Raw genomic sequence first — 23,960 nt, 5'->3', positions numbered from 1 at the left:
AGGAATCCTTTCTTGTGGCTCAGCTTCCACACTGGTGGGCATTCATGCCTCAGCTCACTCGTGACACACAAGCTACAGCAGGAGTTCTTTGCTGCAAAGCCAAATATTCTGTACTCCAATTGCTGCTCTCTCCTTTTGCTGTAACAAACTTAATTTCCAAAATCAATTTATCTTCTATGAGCTGATCTTTGCTGATTTTACTAGACTCCACATTTTCCGATTTACTTTCCTTTTATTTTCCCTCTTCATTACTATTTTAATTTTCAAGCTTTTCTCTTCAATCTTTGTTCTACTTGCTACTTCTCTCTAAGTACCCATTTTGCAACAGCTCTGAGCCATATCCCATCCACAGGCCTAGAGGAGCAGCCATTCTGAAAATAGTATGTGTGCAGACCAGTTTCTGCAAACTCTGCTGATCCTACTTACAGTAAGATAACAAAAAAATGGGACTTTGGATCCCTTCAGCCTTTTCTGGAGATACTTTGGTGGATCTGTGAGCATGGCCTATATGCTTAGCAAAGGTGGAGATTCTTACTTCAGTGACACAGACTTGTAGAATCTGAGGACAGTGCTACATACCTGGTGAGTATGATTCTTGAATCCAGTTTGGCATTAAATTTAGGAGATTTTGCAGCTTGCCCTCAATCAGTGAATAATGCGTAAGTCATAATGTTACACAATTAATAAGTGAATAATGCATAAAGGTCAATGAAAAAATCCTGCTGCATGATGACCTTTGCCTCTTTGTACTGTAATAAACTGCTACCTGTCCTGATTTCAATAGCTGAAAAAAAAAAGACAAATATCGTGGGTGCAGCCTGGGCTGGAGAACCAGGGCCCTGATGGATCCGGCCGAGTTCACAGCTGAGGCTGAACACGGGGGGTTCTACTGAACCCCCATGGAAATTGTGTCCTTTGTGGAGTTGTGGGATGTGAGACACTGCTGGGACCCCATTGGACCCGCCAGGACTCTGCTGGGATTCCTTTGGGATTTCTCCAGGATTTCTCCAGGACACTATCAGACCCTTGCTGGGACCCACGGAGCCCCATGCAGCCTGCTCATAACCAGGCACCCTCGGCTTCCCTGGGAAGCAGTTCTCTGTTTCAGGATTCAGCAGTTCTCTGTTTCAGGACCAAGAAGTACATTCAGGGATGTCAAAGATTAACATCTCCAGTCAATGGACCTTCTTCTGAAACTCAGCTGTTTGGACTTATAAACAATGATCATTCTTTGCATTGTTGCTTGGTTTCTAATATTCTAAACCTTGTTTTAGTGATATGATAGAAGTAGATATTCTACAGGTAAAGAATCTCTCTGACCATTCTAAATCAGCTTCTAAATGAGGTTTTGATTGGCAGGAGATAAACCTCTTGAGATGTGTTTGTTCTCTCCTCTGCAAAGGGCCCAGCCGAAGAATTGCAAACGCAGCTCCTCCTCCTCTTCTTCTTCTTTTATTTTACAGTAAACAGGGCGAGATGTGGTAATCACATATCCTCTGAACAGAGAGAGACATAATTCTCTCCCAGGATTTTCCTGAGAAGCTGTGAGAAAGCTCAGAGAAAACAATTCCTATCTCCATGTGCTGCACCTGTTGTTGTGCACATGCGGAACCTGTTATGGAGTGTAAAATAATGAAGGCACAGGGGCTAGCTCCTTAGCCGGACAGCAGGTTCCCCGTAGGGTTAAAGCACCCCAGCTAGCAGTCTCAAGGCCGGGTACCTCAGCCCTTTGGGGGCTGAGTGCCCTAGCCCAGACTGCGGCACAGCCGTGGCCCCTAGCAAGCTCAGTGATTGTCAGCTCTCAGTGATATCAGCTCTTTTATGGTTTCAGCTCTTTAGCTTGCTCGAGGCTTTGGCTGGCCGTGGCTTCTAGGAAAGCAGACGAGAGAGAAGAGAAGGTTGGCTTCAGAGTGTTCCACGATGGTTTATTCTGAGGGTTTCGCGAAGGGTCCAAATGCAGCTCTTCTAACAAAATGGGCCAAGACAGCCCCTTTTATAGGGTTAGGGGGGATTGGAAACTGACCAATTGTAAGGGTTAGGGAAACTAGCCTATGGGGTCACAGAGAGATAAGCAGGCCTGGAGGACCAGAGTGAGGACTCCTGGTTCAATTCCTATGACTCAGCAAATACCTATCTCTAAACATTCCTCCATGGAGCCGTAGCTGGCCCTGTGCCTGCTACAATGGAGATTGTTTACCAAAGCGTGGTTTCTTCACTGGACACTGGTGGTGGTGTTTGGATTCACTGACCAACTGGATCCACGTGTGTGTGGGACTGTCTGGCAAGGGTAATGGGTTTTGATATAGTGTAGCATAATATAGTGTAGTATGGTATGGTATAGAATGGTATGGTATAGTGCAATAAAGTGATGGATCAGCCTCCTGCAATCACCAACTCAATGCTCGTTATTCCCTGCTCAGGGGCTCGCTGCTACAATAAAATATCACAGCCCCTGCTGAGGATCCAGTGAAACTACAGAATGTAAAACTTGGAGCTAGACCCTCTGAAGCTTGGACAGGTTTACCATATGCTAAAGAAACAGTGTGAATCTCACCTCAGGAGACAAGGGCATCACAGTGCTTATCTCTACATAGAAATGAGTAAGATCTTCTGACATTTTCCAGTGTAATTTACTTTTAGTGCTGGCCTGTGCTAGGAAGTCAATTCAACTGCACATCTGTGCATACACAAGATGAGCATGTATTCTGTGCACACCCATACAGCACTGCCTGTTTATCTCCTTTTAAAGGAAGCGGCACAGCACTTCAAAGGTTTGTACAATGAAGATTTAGCACGACTGTTTTGAAATTATATTCCCCTCACACAATAAAGGAGGTAAAACAAAGAAGTGAGGACAGGTGCTTAGGAGGAAGTTTTGCTTACCAAAACTGCAGTGGTAAAACAGTCTCACCCTGCTCCTGAGCTCTGCCTGGCAACAGAACTTGGGCAAGACAATGTAGAAAATCCCACCCTACTTCTTCCAGTAAAGTAATTTGGAAAGAAGGGATGGGTAGCTAGTTGTAGGACATTATTAGCCATGAATAATTAAGAATTCTTCCAGAGATACAGAGGGGAGCTGAAGGGAGGGGGAACTGATGTTCATTGCCCTGTAGGATGTGTGGAGCTGAATCACTGCTGTGAGGCACCAGTGTGACCAGGAATGTGGCTGGGATTGTGGTAATCACATAACCTCTGAACAGAGACACTGCTCTCCCAGGATTTTCCTGGGAAGATGTGAGAAAGCTCAGAGAAAAAATTAAAACAATTATTATCTCAATCTGCACCTGACAAGCAATCTCTGTTTGTCAAAGATGTTTATAAGGAGTTGTCACTTCTTGACCAATAGGTGAGAGAAGATTCCTAAAGGCCAATCAGGTCACAGGTCCACAATTGTAGATTTCTAATAATAAAGTGCTTTTCATGCCTTCTGATGATGGAGTCTCTGTATCACCTTTGTCTGTCCCCAGTAACCCTTTGGTGATATGGGATAGCTGAAGCAGCCTAGGAGCCAGGTACAGCAAAGACATGGCAGAGAAGTGATTGAAAACTCTGCCATGAAGTGTGCAAGCCTTGTTCTTGGCAGCACTCTGGAGTGGCCCTGGGACAGACCCAGTGCTGGCAATGAGGCTGTGAGCCACTGCAAACAGGGACAGTGGCACAGGGGACAGCCTGGAGCACAGAGAGAAGCACTGGGGAAATGACAGAAATCTTAATCCTTGTAGGGGAGCTGCAACTAAATGTAAAAGCTGAGAATTGTGGATACTGGAGAATTTTTCTCCCTTTTCTGACATTTGGGAGAAGTCTTAATTCTAGCACTACTGTTACAGGTTAAGTACCACAGCAGTCAGAACTGTCCTGTCTCAGTTGTAAAACCAAGTGACACAGCAGAACATTCTGTAGTTTCCTCTTCTTTCCACAGAGGACATTACTCTATCTACATCAGACCACAGCTTCTGTGCCACCAATAAATTTGGCATCAAGAGAGTCTCACTCACAAACTAGGTCTTCATTGATTTCCCTTTATTAAAAGAATGGTGCTGCTACATTCTGTCTTCAGTCGTGGGCAGTGACAGAAAAACGTGAGCATTGGGGAAATTTGGTAGCTGTATTTGACAAGTGAGGATCAACTGGAATTATTACAGTGAATAACTGCAGGTATGACAACTGCGAAGAAAAGGTGAGGGAAATGCAATTTTATCCTCAAATATACTTCAATTAATTTTTTTAATATCCTAATAGTTTACAGGTTATGTGCATGTTTAGACTGTAAATTATAACTCTAATTTAAACTTGTTATTTTGCGTGCTTTTGCTATTTGTCTTTTCAAGGATCACTTTTTTCCAGAATGCTACCTTCTTTTCTTTCAACTTTCTGCCTTTCTTTTGCTGTAGATTTATCTGCAAGTATTCTTCATTTAGGTTGTAAGACGGCCATTCAACCAGACCCTCTCCATTAGGATTTCTGTGAGCAAGAGGAAAGAAGAGTGAGTGCCCTTTTCAGTCACAGGGGAATTCAATCCCACGAGTTCAGACTGAATCAATAAACCAGCCAATTCCCCATGGAGTCAGTGCAAAGCAGCAATATCTGTCACAAACTTCATGATTCTTACCCATTTCGAGCAAAGTTAGCCCAGTACTTCATTAGAGTTCTGCTGAGGTTCTTCTCTTCCTCTGTAACTTCACCTGAAAGACAGAATAGCTCCTGTGTGTGGCAGAAATCAGGACATTGCTGCTACAGCAGCAGCATTTCCCTCTGTGAATGAGCTGGCAACTGGCAATGTGGCAATTGCAACACCACTGGCCAACATCACTACTACAGCAAGGGTCAGGGGATTTCAGCACTCCAGATGAATTACTTCAGCATCATTACCCTACTGCAGAAATCAGGGAATTTGGGAACAAGAAAATAAGGTGATGTGTCTGCAACTTTCCAGGAAATCAGAGCAGAACCAAAAAACCCCCATGTGTCCTGCATCCCAGTACAACTCCAGGAATGGGCCACATGGCTCATTTTTTTTTTCTGGGTCCCATTCTAGTTTTGTGGGACTGGAACTCTCCCTATTATTCAGAGCATGACAAGGCAAAGATTTCTTCATTCTCACACAAGATGGTGCCACCCCATTTCTCAGCCAATACTTTAAGAGTATTTCTTTAAATATAGTTATGCATAACATAAGCTCACTGTACCACTAGGTGAGAATCACTTCAGTTCCTGTGTGCTTTTAATTATAAATGCATCTCAATACACTAAGAAAAATGTTTGGTATCTTAAAGCCCTTGATAAATTCAGGCAAAGAGGAAAAGAGCTGTTCAGTGTTTCCTAGTGCCACAGAAATGTAAGTAAAAAACCAAAAAAAAAAAATTAAAGGAAAAAAAATTAAAGGAAAAATTAAAGGGCTCTGGTAACAAAGGGCTTTACAACATAGCTGGATTGCTCCAAAGTTCAATGAAGTAAAAGGAAATACTTTCACTTATGTAGGCTTTGAGCAGACTATGAACTACTGTGCAAATCACAAAAATAAAGGCAGAAAAAAAATAGTGAATTCACTTAAAATAAGCAGAATTTTTGTGTCTCTGTCAAAATAAGAACTGTTCTTAATCTGTTCCACAGGAAAGAAAATACTTCATGCTGAGTATTACTGTCTTAGGCATATGTAATTAAAGGATATTGCTGGATTAATAATGTTCCTTAGGAAGTGGCATCATCTTTCTTAACAGTTCAGTGACTGGCAGATTCATTGGGAATATAACAATGTGGGATTCTCACAGAGGAACTTCCAGAATCCCATGGAAATTTGGGGAGCACACCCTTAATCCTCCCTCAGTGGACTGTTCCATTTGAATAAATGCTCAAGTATGAACTGAATTGTGAGGCAAAACAGAGCTAACCACTGGATCTTCACACAGAAAATGAAACACTGGAATTCCAAGCCTTGCTCTGAACATGGCTGGAATCACTTCCTGCAAAAGAAACCAAGTCCCCCATTCTCTGGAGCCTGACAGCCCATGGGATTTCCTGAAAGGAGGAGACACTGGCCTAAACTCCTCAGGAAAAGAAGAGATCCTGGATTTCCTGCTTCCCAAGCACTCTGCAAGTTTAATTGACCTTTCCTTCAATTTCATTAACAACCAAAGCCATTTGGCAAATTCATGCACAGTGCTGGGATAATGAGAGTGAATTTTCTAGCAAATATCCTATTTACTCAATTGCTGACAAGATGTGGAACTGGCTTCAGACCAAGCAAACTGTAAAGGAGAGAAGATGGAGAAGATGGTTAAATGCATAATATCAATTCTGCCAGGAGGAAGGGTTATGGCTTGGTCTCATTGCCAATATATGCACCTTAATCTGATGCAAAGTAATAGAACACTGAACAGAAAAATGCCAGGGCCACAGGACTCATTCAGGAGTGAATGGTGTCTGTTCCTTACTGCGGAGCTGGATGTCCCCAGCCAGAAATGGCCCCCCAAAGACAAAGCCAACTTCATCCCCGTGGTCAGCCTTCACATAGCCAGGTTTGCTGTCCCGGTATGCACTGGCCCTGTGCTGGAACTCAAAGAAGTAGGTAGGAGCTCCAGACTCTGCAAGACAGAACATGCAGGGAATTACAGAAGAGATACATAAACTTCAGGTGTCATCAGCTGTTTAAAATACTCCTTTAAAAAGAGCTTTATACTGGGCACATTTCTAGTGTAATTGTTACGTTCAAATATGTACTTTTACTTTTAATGGAAAATTAACAGCTCAGCTTACACAAAAAAAAAAAAAAAAAAAAAAAAGGAAGATCCACCCTAAGATAATGTCTAGAAAACAAAATATCAAATTATTTCCACTTTTGAGTATCTTGGCATAGCTTGTGTACACCTACACACCAGAAAATTTACAGAACACAGAGCTGCTGACTTCCCAAGCAGCCGTGGGCCAAAGGACAAAGGTGGCTTTGAAATGTTTTAATTTTTAAGCCTGTATACTTCAGTTAGCAAATATTTACCTGTGTTATCATGCTCTGCTCTCAATATATTGTGATTATGAGCACACTTGCACAGAGATAAGGGACTGTACACAACCCTGCAGACCTGTATCCTTGTTCCCAGTGGGAATCTCAGGAAGGGCTGCCTACATATGACAAGATTTGTGTCTGCATCATTTGATCCAGCCTGCAGTAGGGGGTTTGAGTGTCCCACTGCTGTTGGTCAGCTTACCCCTGTGATAATTCAGTGCTTTAATGGCTGGCATGACAATTCCCATGTCCCCCAGAAGGTCCAGAAATCCATCCCGTAGCTCTGCAGGGTCCTCTGTGTCTCCCAGATATTCATCTAAGATCATGGGCAGAAAATCTGAGGGTACATCCTAAGAGACAAGAAACAAACAGACAAACAATCACTGTCTGAATTGGCAGCAAAATTTGCCATATTTTAAGCTTCAGAGATTCTGCAAAGGCACAAATGTCCAGGACAGGACCCATGTTGATGGGAAACAAAACCTATTCATGCTTTTTGTGGGCAAAAAAATACCAAACAAACCAACCACCTCAGGTCAAATTTTCACCAGATTTATATGGGTTAAAACTCTACAGGAATAGGTGTAGATCCAGCAATTCTTCCTAACAATATCTTCAGCTTCTGTTTTCATCAGGAGAAGAGAGATGGGAATCACAGAAGTAAAAGTATTTACAAACATAAATTCTCAGTCCTTGAAAGATTTATGGACCATTAGACAAGAGGACAAGGCCAATGGGATCTCCAAACAGTGTAAATTTTCAGGGTTAGAATTTGCTGCTTGAAAGATGCACTTCAAAACTAAGAGTGCAAAGTAACTACTTTAAAAGCTACATTTAATGTAAACATAATGAAAAATACACCTTGAAACTCCCTAAGCATGGGATTAGCCATGAGATAACTTAACCTTAGGGAAGCTACTACAGTAATCCCACAAATATGTAAGATAAAAGTATTGTTTGAGGTCTAGATTGAAAAAGGCATTTTCCCAAATCCCAGGCCTGGCTCAATCCTATTTCTGTGGAACTCCATACACTCTGGTCCTGTCAACTTTGCTGGGCTTCTCCCCAAAGCCTACCATGACCTCAGCCCTCAGTAACACTATGACTCAAGCAGTGAGACTCAAATCTGTTACACACATGAAAAAGAAAATTCACTTCTCAAATTAGATTAGTGCACCAGTACTTACAATCATTGGCAGGAAAACCTCTATAGTGGAGGCAATTGATTTTCTGTCTCCTATTTCCCTCAAACCTTTCATTTTTGATGTCTGTACAGAGAAAAAAAAACCAATGTTATTAGCATACCATTCAATGTCTCCATTATTTTAAACATTGGAAGTACATTATTTTATTAATTCTTACTACTGGTGTTTATTTTTAAAGCATCATACTGTATGCAAAAGTGCAGCACAATGTAGCAGCTGTCTTGAAAAGCTGGTATTTACTGCAGTAAACGTTGTCTTGGTGAAGGTTTCTACATAAACCACTCCTAATACATAGTTTATCCTTCAATCCATGTTAAGAAACTTGTAAGACTGGAAAACACGAGGGCAGAGTTGAAGCAAAAAGCTGCTTCTGTCTCACAGGCCTTTTTTCATTCTGTTGGGGGAGATCTTAAAAGTCACTGGCAGTCTGTCTCTAGTCCAATTGTTTGAGCCTCTGAAATAAGGATAATGCAGTGTTCTCCCTCTTTTACAGCATTACATAAAACAACTCTTCTGTCTGCAAAATAAATTCAAAGAGATTTCCCTTTGCATTGTTCTTCTGGGACTTACAACCAGCCACAGCTGCTTCATAGATTCAGAACAAATGCTTGGTACTACACAAAGGAACCTGAATATTTAGGAAATAAAAGAAAGGAACAAGAAAGGAGAGGACACAAATCCATCTCCTGCAGTTTTTGTGCACTGAGAGCATTTGCTCATGTTTTGGAGTTACTCATGGAGTAACCATGAGAAAGGAGAATGGGCTGGGCACCTGCACTGTGCCCTCACTCTGCCCCAGATGAGATTTTCAGATGAAAGCTCTTTCTGCAGGTTATGATACCAAGGGAAAGCTGCTCTAGGTGATCAGTGGCACATTTTTAAGCACACTGTGTCTCAACCCTGACTACTGAGCCTTGTGGGGAAAGGATTGGCTTTACTTGTCTTTCAGGAATAAGTCCTTGATTATTGCATTATTTTTCCTCTCTCTGCCTGGATGAGGGATTAAAATTGTAGGATAAGAAAGCACTGTACAAAATGGATGTTCCAGCTGGTGTGTCCATGCACTTTAACTTGCAGGATGAAGCCTCTCTCACCCTCTGTGACCCAGTGGTTCTGGGTCACTGCAGAGCCATGATACAAGCAATGTTAACCTTGTATGTCTTTCCATCACTGCAAAGACTTGTCCTACCACTTAACACGAACATTAAAAACACAATAAAAATAAAGAACAGACATTAAATCACCGATCTAATATTCCAGCCAAACTCATTGTTGGTGACTCCTATCATGAATGGGACTGCATTGAATTCTTTTCCAGCCAGTATCTCTTCAGGTGGCTTATGAAGAAACACTCCATCCAAAACTAAGGGTAGAAATGAGATTTCCTGAAGGAAGAGGGAAAAAAAAAAGATCAAATTAGTTGTTAATGGTATTTCCAATTTTTCCTTCAAATCACGTAAGATGTCCACATTGAATATCCAAAATGCAAAAAAGGGCTTTAAGGAATTCAAGTATCTGCAGCCACTGAAACATAAATTTAGTTTGGCACGGGAGTATAAAATGCAGGCCTGGCTGGGTCAAGGTGTAGAGGAATGTAACGAGCTCCTGATCCTGGGCTGTTCTGACATTACAGCATAGGGATGCTCAGAGCTTGCTCACCACTTCACAGGTGCTGTGACACTGCCAAACTTCCAGAAAGAACTGATGTGTGAAATTGCTTCAACATTTAGGGAGTATTTGACAAAAGATAAGAAAAATCAACTTTGGAACGGACCATCAATGAACTCTGATCAGAGGCTGAGCTAAAGTTTTGCAAGTGAGCCATTACAAAGTTCTGTGGCCATGAAGTCTCACCCACCTTGCTGTTAAGGACTATGTGCTCTGCTTCCTGCTTCCTCAAGCAGCTCAGCAGGGAGAGGGAACTGCTTGTCTCACACTTGAAGATGCTGGCAATTTTCTGAAAATTATCAACAAAGACAGGCATTGTTATAAAATCACTATACATGCTGCTGTTAATAGCTTGTTAGTGGCAGATTTAAGTGAACTTGATAGATCTTTGAGTACTTTATTTTACTGGAAATGCTACAGTTTTATCACAAGGTGAAATCATTCTGGTGTACTTCTCCTTGCTGTACTTCCATTCACTGTTTTTTCAAACTTTGCTGTAGAGATAATACAAGCTTCTAGCATAAACCAAATAAGGAAAGAAAATTCAGAAACATTTACATTATTACTGTCTGCCATTACAGGTAAAGAAAAGGCACTTATAGGAAGTGATTTTATTTCAAGTTTGGGGTTTTTTTTGTTTTATATTTAATTAATTTCCTTCACATAAAGGCCCTCCCTCCCTAAAAACCTGTAGGTCAATAAAAAAGTGGATTCTTCTTCTGGATTCTTGTCAAACTCTCAATAATAAATGCCACAGTTACTGTATCAAGTACAGTGGGTAGAAAAATGGACATTTGCCTAGCTTGGCATGTGTGTGACTGAAAATGCCTTTGTCAGCCCACAGCTGTTACAGTCACACAGCTGTCCAATCTATTTCTAACAGCAAACAGACCAAAATTCCACATGTGTGCTGCAACAATAAACAGTATCAACTTTGTTGCACAGTATACAATGACATTTTCCCCTTTTCTCTTTTAAACAAATTATCACAAAGAAGTATCCTTTAGATATCCATATATATCCTTTATCCTTTAGTATCCTTTGTATATCCTATATAGATATTTGGTATCCTTCTATCCATAGAAGAAGTCTATTTCAGGCTATAAAGACTTTAAAATGAAAAACAATGAGCTTACCTCAAGATCTGTGGAAAGACGTAAATCTTTACTGGGGGGAATTAGAATTCCACTCTCTGATATTGCTTTATGAAAGAGACCCTTAGATAAAGGAGATAACACCTGCCAAGAAGGGAAGAAATAAAAAAGTATTTATTCTACATTAACATCTTCACCTTACAACTTTATGCTAGTTATAGTCTATTAACTCCTTGGTTCAGTTGGGAGTTATACATCTTTATTTGCTAAATCTCCAGGTTTAGCCTGATGTGCTGTTAAGCTTACTGTCAAAACCAGATTAAGCATGAAATGTTACATCAATTGAGCTTTTGAAGACTTTTATGTTTATCTACTATATACCTACATGTGCAAAAACAGAGCAGGATCCTGCAGATATCCCAAAGAGGGTGACAGAAGCTGGGTCTCCCCCAAAGTGCTCAATGTTTCCTTGGACCCAGCGGAGGGCAGCGACCTGGTCCAGGTACGCCCAGTTCCCGCGGGCGTGCTCGTCACCAGTGCTGGAAGGAAAGCACAGAGCACTCAGCACAGTGACAGTGGCACAGCAGGGGCCACCTCAGCACTCTGTGTTTGCTGCAAGGAAGGAAAGCACAGAGCACTCAGCACAGTGACAGTGGCACAGCAGGGGCCACCTCAGCACACTGTGTTTGCTGCAAGGAAGGAAAGCACAGAGCACTCAGCACAGTGACAGTGGCACAGCAGAGGCCACCTCAGCATTCTGTGTTTGCTGCAAGGAAGGAAAGCACAGAGCACTCAGCACAGTGACAGTGGCACAGCAGAGGCCACCTCAGCACTCTGTGTTTGGTGCAAGGAAGGAAAGCACAGAGCACTCAGCACAGTGACAGTGGCACAGCAGGGGCCACCTCAGCACTCTGTGTTTGGTGCAAGGAAGGAAAGCACAGAGCACTCAGCACAGTGACAGTGGCACAGCAGGGGCCACCTCAGCACGCTGTGTTTGCTGCAAGGAAGGAAAGCACAGAGCACTCAGCACAGTGACAGTGGCACAGCAGAGGCCACCTCAGCATTCTGTGTTTGCTGCAAGGAAGGAAAGCACAGAGCACTCAGCACAGTGACAGTGGCACAGCAGGGGCCACCTCAGCACGCTGTGTTTGCTGCAAGGAAGGAAAGCACAGAGCACTCAGCACAGTGACAGTGGCACAGCAGAGGCCACCTCAGCATTCTGTGTTTGCTGCAAGGAAGGAAAGCACAGAGCACTCAGCACAGTGACAGTGGCACAGCAGGGGCCACCTCAGCACGCTGTGCTTGCTGCAAGGAAGGAAAGCACAGAGCACTCAGCACAGTGACAGTGGCACAGCAGGGGCCACCTCAGCATTCTGTGTTTGCTGCAAGGAAGGAAAGCACAGAGCACTCAGCACAGTGACAGTGGCACAGCAGGGGCCACCTCAGCACGCTGTGTTTGGTGCAAGGAAGGAAAGCACAGAGCACTCAGCACAGTGACAGTGGCACAGCAGGGGCCACCTCAGCACTCTGTGTTTGCTGCAAGGAAGGAAAGCACAGAGCACTCAGCACAGTGACAGTGGCACAGCAGAGGCCACCTCAGCATTCTGTGTTTGCTGCAAGGAAGGAAAGCACAGAGCACTCAGCACAGTGACAGTGGCACAGCAGGGGCCACCTCAGCACGCTGTGTTTGGTGCAAGGTGACCTACAGCCCCTCAGGGTCACACCTCAGCCCCTGACTCCCTCCATTCTCTGCTCACCCCTGCTCAGGTAGATCCCTGGCCTTTTCTCTGCCTGAGTTTTTGCTTTACATAGCAGAGGATGGAAGCAAAGGCCAGAACAAACACCCTGTCTAGCATCAAATCAGCCCAGCTATGATCTGAGAGCAGGCTGCAACCACATGACCGTGCAGAGGGAATGTACAGACATTTCTCAGTGTTCTGAAGTCCTGATGTCGGTGAATTATGTGCCTTTAAACCACTCTAACAGTGGGAAGCTGATAGAGAAGCTCAGCACATTTAGCAATCAGAGCTACCCATGCTTTAAACATAACAGCAAGTACTTTTTACAAAGTGAAATAGGGGTCCTTACTTGAAGCATCCAAGGAGTCCCAGTCTGTACTGAATTAATACCACCACAACATTCTCATAGGCTGACAGTGCAGAGCCATCGTAGCGAGCAGCACCACCAAATATGAAACTGCCTCCATGGATCCACACCATTACCTTGGAAACAAAAGGGTGAAAGGGTGAGACACACCTTTATGCACTGGTTTGCAGATTTCACTTGAAAAAGGAAAACAATGTCAGAGAATTAGGAACACCAAATCACAGAAGCACGATGGCTGCTGAATTTCAGATTGGTTTACTTGGAATTTCACATGCTAATATTATTTCTGCTTGTGCAGCATCACATTTTCAAATGCAGTCAAGTCTCTTAGGAGCAATCATTACTTGCAAGCTATATAAAACACAAGTTTGTTCAGTGGTTTACATACAGGTAACTTGTCCTTCTTGCTTGAGCCAGCAGGGCTGTAAACACTGAGATACAAACAGTCCTCAGAAGTCTGGAATGCAAGGTGTTTTTCTTTAAAGTTTTTTTCAGCTGTTTTCAACAGGGACAGATCTTGAGGACAGCTTCACCAAAAAAAAAAAAAGAAAAAAAAAAAAAGGCAGCACAATTATTAGTACTAAACCTGCAACAGCATCAAGGTAACAACAGCAGAGAAAACTTTTGCTCCCAGCTGAATCCCCACAGGGTGCCTGAATTTTATCTATAATCTTATCTATAATCAGTGAGAGGTGCAGCCTGTAAAAGCACATCTCCACGCCTGTACTAGAAATACTCCTCCTGTCCTGGCAGTGTATCCACCACCAAATATCAACTCAGGCCTCTGCACCCCAATAAACACAGCTCTGACCAGCACGGGCAGGTTCTGCCTACAAACGAACAGCTCTCACAGTGGTGGGTAAGAGGTTGCATCTCTCACACCAGTCCAGGGTTCAGGTGGTTCAGGTGGAGAAAACCTCAAGGATCCAAGAGGGGCTTTTGCAAAAGGAATTCCAAGGAAAACATTTACAAGCTTGTCTGTCCCCTTCACATTGGTCTGCGTTCCTCTGAGCCGTCCGAGTGCAATAGTCACTTCTGGCTCAGCACCACTCTGTCCTAGGTAACACAAAAGGTAGAAAAAAAAATTAAATTGCATCTTCAAAATTATCACACAGACTTTTAACTATTTTAAACTGACTGTTTAATTTAGAAAATTTCAGTTTTCAATTTCATTCAGTCTTCATTTTGCTTTGGTGGAGTGACAGACACCCCCTGCCAAACCCTCATGCCAGTGTCACCTGGAGCCAGGTAGGGCAGAATTTTGTCACCATGCATCTCAAAAAGTTTCATCTCACAAAACCAGTAATTTTTGCATCATGAAGGCATTTTTGCACATTGGTAATCAGAGCAGAAGAGATTTACCGCCTTTGTAAAAATCACTGGAACGTGGTGCAGTGGCTTCCCCGGCTGCAAGAACTCCAACAGGTCGCGGGGCTCACCTTCTGCTCCGCACACGAGGAGCGCTACACAACAAAACCAGGCGCAAAGCGACGCGATCGGGCTCGCAGGGGACATTGTCACCCCCGGCCGGGCTCCCGGGGACTCTCTCCGCTTTCAGGAGGAACAGAAAGGGACAAAGGTCCCAGCGAGGGCCCGGAGGGGCCCGGAGGGGCCGGAGCGCGGCTGAACTGCAGCGTGACCTGCAGCCAACGCCTCCGGAGCGCCAAAAACAAACAGGAGAGCGACACAGCCCCTGATCAGCGACACCGCCCCTGATCAGCGACACCGCCCCTGATCAGCCATACAGCCCCCGATTAGCGACACAGCCCCTGGTTATCGACACAGCCCTTGATTAGCGACACAGCCCCGAGAGCCGATACAGCCCCCGAGTATCGACACAGCCCCTGATTATCGACACAGCCCCCGATCACCCATAGAGACCCCGATCACCGACACAGCCCCCGATCGCCGACACAGCCCCCGATCGCCGACACAGCCCCCGATCGCCCATAGAGACCCCGATCACCGACACAGCCCCCGATCGCCGACACAGCCCCCGATCGCCGACACAGCCCCCGATCGCCGACACAGCCCCCGATCGCCGACACAGCCCCCGATCACCCATAGAGACCCCGATCGCCGACACAGCCCCCGATCACCGACACAGCCCCCGATCACCGACACAGCCCCCGATCGCCGACACAGCCCCCGATCGCCGACACAGCCCCCGATCACCGACACAGCCCCCGATCGCCGACACAGCCCCCGATCGCCGACACGAGCCCGGCGGGCCCCAGCCGGTGCCGGCGGTGCCCAGCCCCAATCGCAGCTCTTTCACCGGCTGTCAGCGCCACCGGCAGAGAAAACAGGGCAAGTCTGAACACAGAGCTTAAATGCTATAAAGTTCTTTAAAACCCCGTTAAAACAACAAAAATATCACCAAAAGGCCACGACAAGCAAAACAAAGCAACAAAAACCCCTAACCCGCCCGGCCCCCCAAAAACCAGGACTAGATTACAAATAACTAGAAAGTAACGATAAACAAAGAAGAAAACCAAATCAAAATAGTTAATTCTTTTCTCAATCTCCTTTTAGAGGGGTCTATGAAGCCAAAGTATGTCATCGCCACACTCTACCACTCCAGTTTAAATTTGTCTGTGGTTTTTTTTATTTGACTTTTCAGAGCAGGGAACGGATGAGATAAACAATTGCATCGGAGCATCCTAGGACACCGCGCCACCGACTCCCTTCGCTTACAGCCCGGGGCTGCGGCCGCTCCGGGGAAGCCCAAGGGCCCCGCGCCCCAGGAGCGCCCGGGACGCGCCCGAGGAACCGGGCCGGGCCCGCTGCCCGCTGCCCGCTGCCCGCTGCCCGCTTCCCGCTTCCCGCTTCCCGCTTCCCGCTTCCCGCTTCCCGCTTCCCGCTTCCCGCTTCCCGCTGCCCGCCCCTCTCCCGCCCCGGACCCGCCCCGGACCCGCCCCGCTCCCGCCCCGCTCCCGCCCCGTGCGGCGCCGATCCCGCTCCGGGCTGGTTCCGGTGCCGGTGCCGCCATGGTGGGCCCGGGCCCGGGCGCGGCTCCGCTGGAGAACGCGAACCCACTCATCTACCGCCGCTCCGGGGAGCGCCCCGTGACCGCCCGCGAGGAGGACGATGAGCTGCCCGACGCCATCGACGACCGGGAGATCTTCGATATCCTGCGGGAACAGCGGGCAGGGCCGGGCCGGGCCGGGCCGGGACGGGCCGGGCCGGGCAGGGCAGGGCAGGGCAGGGCAGGGCCGCTTTCCTTAACGCGCACATCTCATCCGCTCCATCAATGACCCCGAGCACCCGCTCACCCTGGAGGAGCTGAACGTCGTCGAGCAAATGCGAGTGAAAGTGAGATCCCGCCGGAATGTGCTGCCTCAGTCATTCCATAGGATAGGATAGGATAGGATAGGATAGGATAGAATGTTATGTTTAAATAAGACAATAATACAATGTTTAAATAATATTTAAATAATCAAATAATATAATAGTTAAATAAGATCATATTTAATATTATATAACACAGTAATCATTAGATATTAAATAATACATAATAAAGACATATTATTTGATAATGTGTATTAAGTATAATAATAAATACAATAATATATAATATATTAAAACTATTCAATATATATTAAATAATATATATTAATATTTGTTACATTATATATATGAAATAATATAAAAATAATATAATACTTAAATATATTTAGAATAGTTATAATTTTAATAATTATGATATAACATGCTTTGTATAATATATATATTTAACATAGTATTTACATTTAATGATATGTAATATTTCATAATATTTAAATATATTGACAGTATTTTACAATATGTAACTGTATTTACAGTAGTACCTAAACAGAGCACTGACAAATGTCAGTGAGCCCAGTGCGGGGCCTGGCGGGGTGGTTTGGGTGTGACAGGGGTGTCCCCGCAGGTGGACGATGCCCAGAGCACGGTGTCGGTGGAGTTCACCCCCACCATCCCCCACTGCAGCATGGCCACCCTCATCGGCCTCTCCATCAAGGTCAAACTGCTCCGCTCGCTGCCCGAGAGGTTCAAGGTGGGCATCAAAGCACGAGAGGGGCGTTGTGCTTGGAAAAATTTAAAAAAAAAGGGAAAAAACCCCAGCTTGCAGTGGAGAATAACTAGAACTTTTTTCATTTTTTGTGTGAGGGAGACTGCAGGAAGCAGGGAGGGCAGTGGGTGCAATAGCAGTGCCCAGTTCTGGGGGTTGTCAGGGTTCTGGGGCTGTTGTCATGGCCAGGGGGTTCTGAGGGCAGTCACTGCGTGCTCTGTGGCAGCAGGAGGGCAGCTCTCACCCTTGTCTGGAGCAGGCTTAGGCACCTGCAAATGCAGAATACTCTGCAATTTTAGACTTCTGTTTCATTCTGGTATATAGAGTCACTGATAGGACATTCTTGCCACTTTCTCCCTTCTTTTTGTTACTATGTAATTTTTGTTAGTTTGAACTTAATCTGCCAATGTTTTGTTGAACTCATCCCCTGTTTCTTGTGTGCTGCTGTTTCAGCTGGATGTTCATATAACACCAGGAACACATGCCTCTGAGCACGCAGGTAAGGCTTTTAGTCCTCTCTTGTGTGCTCTTCATATTTGTTTTAATCTTGAGAATTAGCGAGGAGAGAGATTCCCACAGCTGCAGAGCAGCTGCTCAGGTCTGTGTGTCACATTCTGGGGGATGTTCCACAGCAGGAACGTGGAGTGTCACTTAGATTGCCCTGCAGTGTTCTTTAAACATCTCCTCAGGCAGCCTGAGCTCTCAGACCATCACTGATGATTTGCTTGAGCACTCGGAAAAGGGGAGGGAACGGGGATTTCTTGTGTCCCACCTGTGGAGCAGCTCCTGCCCAGCTGCTGTGGCAGAGGCTGTGCCCCAGACAGAGCCCGGGGTGCCCTTGGCATCGCCAGCCCTGCAGCTGTGCTCCCTCAGCCTGGGCACAGCGAGTGCCACTGTCCTGATGGGCTCCCCTGGGCTTTTCCTGCACAGTTAACAAACAGCTCGCTGATAAGGAACGGGTGGCAGCTGCCTTGGAAAACTCTCACCTGCTGGAAGTGGTGAATCAGTGTTTGTCTGCTCGGTCGTGACTGCCTGGGGAGGAAATCATTGGTGGTCTGATCTGCTAAACTAATTCTGTATATAGATGGTGATGTTACAATCTACATAAAACTGTGAGCAAAATAAAATCCCTTAAATTCTCTCGAGGAAATGTTTCTTTGCTCTTTTAAAAAATACTGTGTAAGCTCACAGACAGCTACAAAAATACAATAAAAATTGGCTTCTTAAATGTATGAGCAATTGCATAGGTACAATTTTCCATTAAAAATTTTTTTTCAACCTGTTTTTAACTGGTTTCTCACTACTAAAAATTAGTTATAAGCTGCATTTTAGAAGTGGATTTTACACACTGGACTTCACAAGTACACCGAGGTAACTTCTAGTTAAAATCTTTACGTTCCTGTGACAGTTTCAGGCTGTTGATGCAGTTTTACTTTCAGACATCACAAGCTGTACAAGCTGGTGTGTGCAAAGCTGGAGGACATTTAGCAGTAAGTGTCCACACTTCCAAATCATGTGTCTGGATTTAATTATCTCACTTAGATTAGCCAGATGTGGAGGGCTCTTTAGACCTGTGTAAATCATTATTTATTTTTAATTGCTCCATCAGTGTGGTAGGAAATACAGTCTCTTTGAGGAGGTTTTATTTGTGCACCTGCAATACAGGAGTCATTAGCAGTTCTCAGTATGAACAGCCCAGCAGGCTCTGCTGAAAGACTGTCCTGGCAGTGTTTGACAGCTAAAGGACAAGTTTTGCTCTAAATGCCTTGAGATTTAATGCTAAAACCCAGCCTATGCTTCTGGTTTGGGATCTGTGGCATTCACTGAACTGTTCTCTTTGGCAGACATTGACAATAGAAGACCTCATTAAGAATTCATTTGAATTTTTGTAAAGGATGTCTCTAGTCCTGGACCACGTGGAAAAATAAGAACCTGTTGAGAAATCCTGTTGGGTATTTTGGTGCATACATCTGGGGTTTCTGTGGTGGAAATGGCTCCCAAGGTGTCAAAAAGTCTTTTTTTCCCAGCCCCAAGGCCGAAGAAGAAGTGGAGATTCGTTGGTTCTGCTTTCCAAGGTTGTTTGTTTTTCCTTATCTGTTCCATTCTTTCTCTGCCCTGCTGAGATCTGTCCAGCAGGTTGGGTTGTGGCACAGTCTCTGCCCTTGGGGTGCTGTTGGCTTTTTATATTAAGAACCATGTGTACTTTATTTACCATGATTTCCCAATACCCATCACCTGTGTCAGACAGTCTGTTTCTGCTCTAAACCAATCCAGAGGTGCCACCATCACAGCAGAAGGTGGAGGAGAAGAAGAAGAAGAAGGACAGAACACACCCAGATTCCTCCATCTTGCATCCTTAACCCCCATTCTAAATCCCCAAAATTCTACATTTTCACCCTGTGACAAATTCACTGTCATTCTACTCAAGTTCTTGTGGTTTGTAACTCCTCACACAAAGCTGGGAATTGTTTCCAAGGGCTGAAATCAAAGGCACAGGTGGTTTTGATTGCCAAAGTCTCTGAGCCCCCTGCCAGGGTCTGGAATCACCCAGGGCAGCCAGAGGGATGTCCTGGGTCCCAACTCATACACCATTGCAATGTTGCCTTCTTTGCCATCAGGTATCTGGAAAACAAGAGGTACTCTTTCTATAAATACAGGTTGTGCTCAGCAGTTTGATGGCAGTGCTTTGTGCTCCAGTATCATTTTCCCTGGGAGGGTCTCAGATGCTGTTTGGAAAGGGTGAAGCTTGTGGGCATTGTGTAAAGCTCAGCCTGGCAGTCCAGTCCAGTCCTGTGCTCCAAGTGTGAGTCCAAAGTCACCCAGCAAAGCAGGAGAGGGACAAAGCCAGGCCTTCCCAGGCAGAGCTGAGCCTCCCTCTGCACAGGGCTGCAGAAAACCAACTCTGCAGCAGCTCAGCTCAGCTCTGGCTCAGCAGCCTTTGAATGGGCAGCACTGCTGGCATGTATGAATGAAACTGCAAATAAAGACAGTATTTATGTAATACTAATACTGGGCAAGGAACAGAAGGACCCAGCTTTACTCTGCCTCTCTTGTTGAATCACTGGACTGATGAGCTCTGACACTGCCAGCATTTGCAGCACAGATGAAGCCCCAGCCATAGTGATGCATGCAGGCAGCTCCTGGCCACCATGCTTGGGTGGTTGGAGTTTGTGTTCTGGTTTTGGGTGGCTTTTTACAAAGAAAATAAATTTTGCCCTCAGATTTTGGGGAAGAAAGAAATGCAAGTATGTGCCAGGGGGAAAACAGGAGGATGACTAAGCTGCCAACAGATTGCTTCAACCTGCTCTCCGAAGAGAGAAGGGATCAGTAAATGGTGCTTTGCTGAAGCTCTCTGCTTGGCTTTCACCACTGCCTAATTCTACTGTTAAATAATGTATTGGGATGTTGGCACTTGCCTTGTGAAGCTCTGCACTGTGCACAGCAGCCCTGGGGATGCCCTTTGGACCATTTACCTTCTCAGAGAAGCAACAGAATGTGTTTGATGGTTTGTGTTTATAGTCAATAGTTGGGGGATGACTTTTCAGTCAGGGGGACCTGCTGTGGGCTCTCAAAGCAGAGGTCTGACTTCTGCTATTCAGGGCTGGAGAATTTGGTTACTTTAGATCTGGTGGGTTTGTTTAAGTGATGTGGGTGTTGTGTTAACCATAGAACCAACCCCAGTGGCTTTGCTGAAGGCCCCAGGCCCTCCTGTCCAGGCTCCTTCAGCTCTGTATTGCTGATAATGTAGCACCAGTTCTGGTGAAAACCTTCCACGCTGCTTCTGAAGATCATTAGCTGGTTCCTAAGACAAACTGGGAGAACAAAACAGTAATTTGTTAGAAATTTTTCTTTTCAGATGTTTATTATTCCAAAACTCCACCCTAAATTTAGCCTCTGGAATGCTTTGTAATAGGCCACATTCCTTGAGAAACCATGGCCCTTTGGAGCAGCTGTGTTGAATACAAACAGCCTCATTCAAGTCCAGGAAAAATGCCAGGAGCAGACATCTGCTGTGCATTCCTGAGCTCTGGGCAGAGTCTTCCAGGGGTGGCTGGATGGCATTCCCCCCTCCCAGTGTGCAGGCAGGAGCTGCCAGGCAGCTGGAGATGGCATTCCCCATTCCCAGTGTGCTCCCAGGGGTGGCTGGATGGCATTCCCCACTCCTGGTGTGCTCCCAGGGCTGCTGTGTGTGCTGTCCTGCCCTGGGGTGGGTTTGTTTGAGCCCCCAGCCCTCGGGAGGGGCAGGATCCCCCCGGTGCTGCCCCGTGTCCCTGCTGCAGCCCCTGCAGCCCGGGCTCAGCAGCTTTGTGTCCAAGGATGCAGCTGAGCTGTCCATGGAAGAGCTTCACCCTTGCATGGCCTTGCTGCTGGTGGAGCAGTGTGTGCCACACACTGGCAATGGTAATTCATGAAAGCCATTTCAGTGTTCTGGCCATGCTCAGGAGTGACGTGTCTGCCTCTTTATCACTTTGATAAAGATCTCCCTCTGGAGCTTTGGTTTATAAACTCTGTGTTTTACAGGGCTTTTTTATAGCTGTTAAAAGCACTTCCCTTTGGCCTGTCAAGCAGAGAACTGGACACTTTCCCTTCCTTTACCAAATGCACTGTTTGGCATGAATACACACTGAGGAAGTGGCAGAGTCAACGTTTTCCACAGGCAAAAGAAAAGTTTGCAGTAAAATCTCTCTGATGTTACTAAGTAACAGCAAAGAGAACCAAAGTAGGGAAAGCTGAGGTGTGTTTGAGTTCACAGATCTCAAAGCCATTTGCCAGCAACATTTAATAGCACATAAAATTTTAATTTCACAAAATGCTAAAAATACAGGGCATTTTTACAAAATACACAAGGAACAGAGAGCCCTCCTTTCATCCAACACACTTCAGTAGCTGCAGAAGACATTCTGTCACACTCTGAGACCTTTTAACCTATCTCTTATTACCAATTCACACATTATTTTATGTCCTACCTCTAAAGAGCTTTTGCATCCTGCCATACACAGGTTATCTCCATTCCTTAACTTCTCTTTTGTGGATCTAGGGAGCAGCACTGCCTGCAGTGATGAAGCCATCCTGGTTCTTAGGATGGATGGAACCCGGCTCTCCCAGTTTCATTCCACACTGCTCAGGGTCTCTTACCAGCTGTCTCCTCAGTTTGTTGCCTCGCAGCCCCTGCACCCTTCATTCAGCAAGGTGCTTGGACAGGGGCTCAGGCAGACTCTGCTCCTGCTGGGGCTCAGCTTCCAGAGCAGCACAGGAGGGAGAGAGCAGGCCAGAAGCTGATTTCCACTAAATCTGTGAAAAAAATCTGATCTGGGAATGAGGAGCAGCTGCTGCCAGGGACCTTTGGGAAGAGAGAGAGATAGAGGTGGCAGGGATGTGCCCCCCCTGCCCGAGAGAGTGAGCACCCATCACCTCGTGCTGGGCTCTCCCTGCCCTCTGCCCCTCTCCCTCCCTGCCTGCTGGGGAGGTTCCTGGGTGGGCACAGCCCCAGCCTGGCCCCTGGAGGTTCCCGGGTGGGCACAGCCCCAGCCTGGCCCCTGGAGGATTCTGGGGGTGGGCACAGCCCCAGCCTGGCCCCTGGAGGTTCCTGGGGGTGGGCACAGCCCCAGCCTGGCCCCTGGAGGTTCCCGGGTGGGCACAGCCCCAGCCTGGCCCCTGGAGGATTCTGGGGGTGGGCACAGCCCCAGCCTGGCCCCTGGAGGTTCCTGGGTGGGCACAGCCCCAGCCTGGCCCCTGGAGGTTCCTGGGTGGGCACAGCCCCAGCCTGGCCCCTGGAGGTTCCTGGGGGTGGGCACAGCCCCAGCCTGGCCCCTGGAGGTTCCTGGGGGTGGGCACAGCCCCAGCCTGGCCCCTGGAGGTTCCTGGGTGGGCACAGCCCCAGCCTGGCCCCTGGAGGTTCCTGGGGGTGGGCACAGCCCCAGCCTGGCTCCTGGAGGTTCCTGGGGGTGGGCACAGCCCCAGCCTGGCCCCTGGAGGTTCCTGGGGGGGCACAGCCCCAGCCTGGCCCCTGGAGGTTCCCAGGTGGGCACAGCCCCAGCCTGGCCCCTGGAGGATTCTGGAGGTGGGCACAGCCCCAGCCTGGCCCCTGGAGGTTCCTGGGTGGGCACAGCCCCAGCCTGGCCCCTGGAGGTTCCTGGGTGGGCACAGCCCCAGCCTGGCCCCTGGAGGTTCCCGGGTGGGCACAGCCCCAGCCTGGCCCCTGGAGGATTCTGGGGGTGGGCACAGCCCCAGCCTGGCCCCTGGAGGTTCCTGGGGGTGGGCACAGCCCCAGCCTGGCCCCTGGAGGTTCCCAGGTGGGCACAGCCCCAGCCTGGCTCCTGGCGGTTCCTGGGTGGGCACAGCCCCAGCCTGGCCCCTGCCCACCCTGGCTGGGCTCTGGCACACCCCGAGTGCCCTGTGCTGCTGCAGGGCATCGCTGCCCTGCTGAGCTGGGTCCCACGCAGCAGAGGAGCAGGACAGCCACTGACACACCCCATAAACCCCACGTTTCAGGTGCCACAGCCCACTGGCCAGCTCCATGTGCAGTGGCCCCAGGGTCTGGGCACAGCAGTGTCCCTGCTGAGCCGAGCAGGACCCGAGGGACTGGTGAGACATCCCTGCCAAACCTCCTGGAGCTGACCCAGCCCTCATTTTGGTGTCATTTTGGTGTCATTTTGGTGTCATTTTGGTGTCATTTTGGTGTCACTCGGAGATGGTGGTTTGTCATAGCACTTTTCCCCCTAATCTACCCAAATTAGCTCCATCAGATGTGCCACACGTGGCTTTGACTGCGATAACCTCAGGAGGTGATCAGGAGCTTGCTTAACCCTTGAAGCTTGATTTCCCCACTTTGC

General features: G+C 46.8%; 2 protein-coding genes and 1 long non-coding RNA gene across 7 annotated transcripts in view; 2 read left to right on the top strand and 1 right to left on the bottom strand.

Moving 5' to 3' along the window:
• Window positions 1-15,715, top strand: part of LOC132333052 (uncharacterized) — a 148,848-nt gene extending 133,133 nt beyond the window's left edge. For 4 of the 5 annotated variants that reach the window (XR_009488049.1, XR_009488047.1, XR_009488045.1 and 1 more), the window contains one exon: window positions 785-9,962. This is a non-coding gene — a long non-coding RNA (uncharacterized LOC132333052). Of the gene's footprint in view, window positions 1-784; window positions 9,963-15,696 lie in introns of those variants that run through there. The other variant, XR_009488044.1, reaches the window with a different exon arrangement.
• CES2 (carboxylesterase 2) lies at window positions 4,000-14,970 on the bottom strand. The gene is made up of 13 exons (XM_059857784.1): window positions 14,513-14,970; window positions 13,925-14,129; window positions 13,462-13,600; window positions 13,056-13,189; window positions 11,353-11,506; window positions 11,010-11,111; window positions 10,064-10,162; window positions 9,450-9,590; window positions 8,188-8,268; window positions 7,203-7,350; window positions 6,432-6,581; window positions 4,610-4,682; window positions 4,000-4,461 (listed from the first exon to the last, which is right to left on the bottom strand). The coding sequence occupies exons 1-13, from the start codon at window positions 14,586-14,588 to the stop codon at window positions 4,272-4,274; spliced, it is 1,692 nt and encodes a 563-aa protein (XP_059713767.1). The 5' UTR covers window positions 14,589-14,970; the 3' UTR covers window positions 4,000-4,271.
• A 278-nt stretch (window positions 15,716-15,993) lies between the features above and the next one.
• CIAO2B (cytosolic iron-sulfur assembly component 2B) lies at window positions 15,994-18,268 on the top strand. The gene is made up of 5 exons (XM_059857775.1): window positions 15,994-16,204; window positions 16,311-16,388; window positions 16,987-17,112; window positions 17,581-17,626; window positions 18,058-18,268. Exons 1-5 carry the CDS (start codon window positions 16,064-16,066, stop codon window positions 18,153-18,155), a joined length of 489 nt encoding a protein of 162 aa, XP_059713758.1. The 5' UTR covers window positions 15,994-16,063; the 3' UTR covers window positions 18,156-18,268.
• The last annotated feature ends 5,692 nt before the right edge of the window (window positions 18,269-23,960 follow it).

This window comes from Haemorhous mexicanus, chromosome 12 (assembly GCF_027477595.1).
Source record: "Haemorhous mexicanus isolate bHaeMex1 chromosome 12, bHaeMex1.pri, whole genome shotgun sequence".
In the NCBI taxonomy this organism is placed as follows: Eukaryota; Metazoa; Chordata; class Aves; order Passeriformes; family Fringillidae; genus Haemorhous; species Haemorhous mexicanus.
Note: the sequence above shows the minus strand (reverse complement) of the source record. Positions and strands in the feature narration are given on the sequence as shown.

Bases quoted from the DNA above. Each gene is read 5' to 3' on its own strand.
- CES2 (XM_059857784.1), bottom strand. From the start codon at position 14,588: ATGTCCCCTGCGAGCCCGATCGCGTCGCTTTGCGCCTGGTTTTGTTGT. The intron at 11,112-11,352 runs GTAGGTATATAG...CCTTCTTGGCAG, and splicing joins CCTGCTCTGTTTTTGCACAT to GTGTTATCTCCTTTATCTAA. The intron at 4,683-6,431 runs GTAAGGAACAGA...TCTGTCTTTCAG, and splicing joins TGGGGACATCCAGCTCCGCA to GTGAAGTTACAGAGGAAGAG.
- CIAO2B (XM_059857775.1), top strand. From the start codon at position 16,064: ATGGTGGGCCCGGGCCCGGGCGCGGCTCCGCTGGAGAACGCGAACCCA. The intron at 16,389-16,986 runs GTGAGATCCCGC...GTGTCCCCGCAG, and splicing joins TCGAGCAAATGCGAGTGAAA to GTGGACGATGCCCAGAGCAC. The intron at 17,627-18,057 runs GTAAGGCTTTTA...TTTCCTGCACAG, and splicing joins ACATGCCTCTGAGCACGCAG to TTAACAAACAGCTCGCTGAT.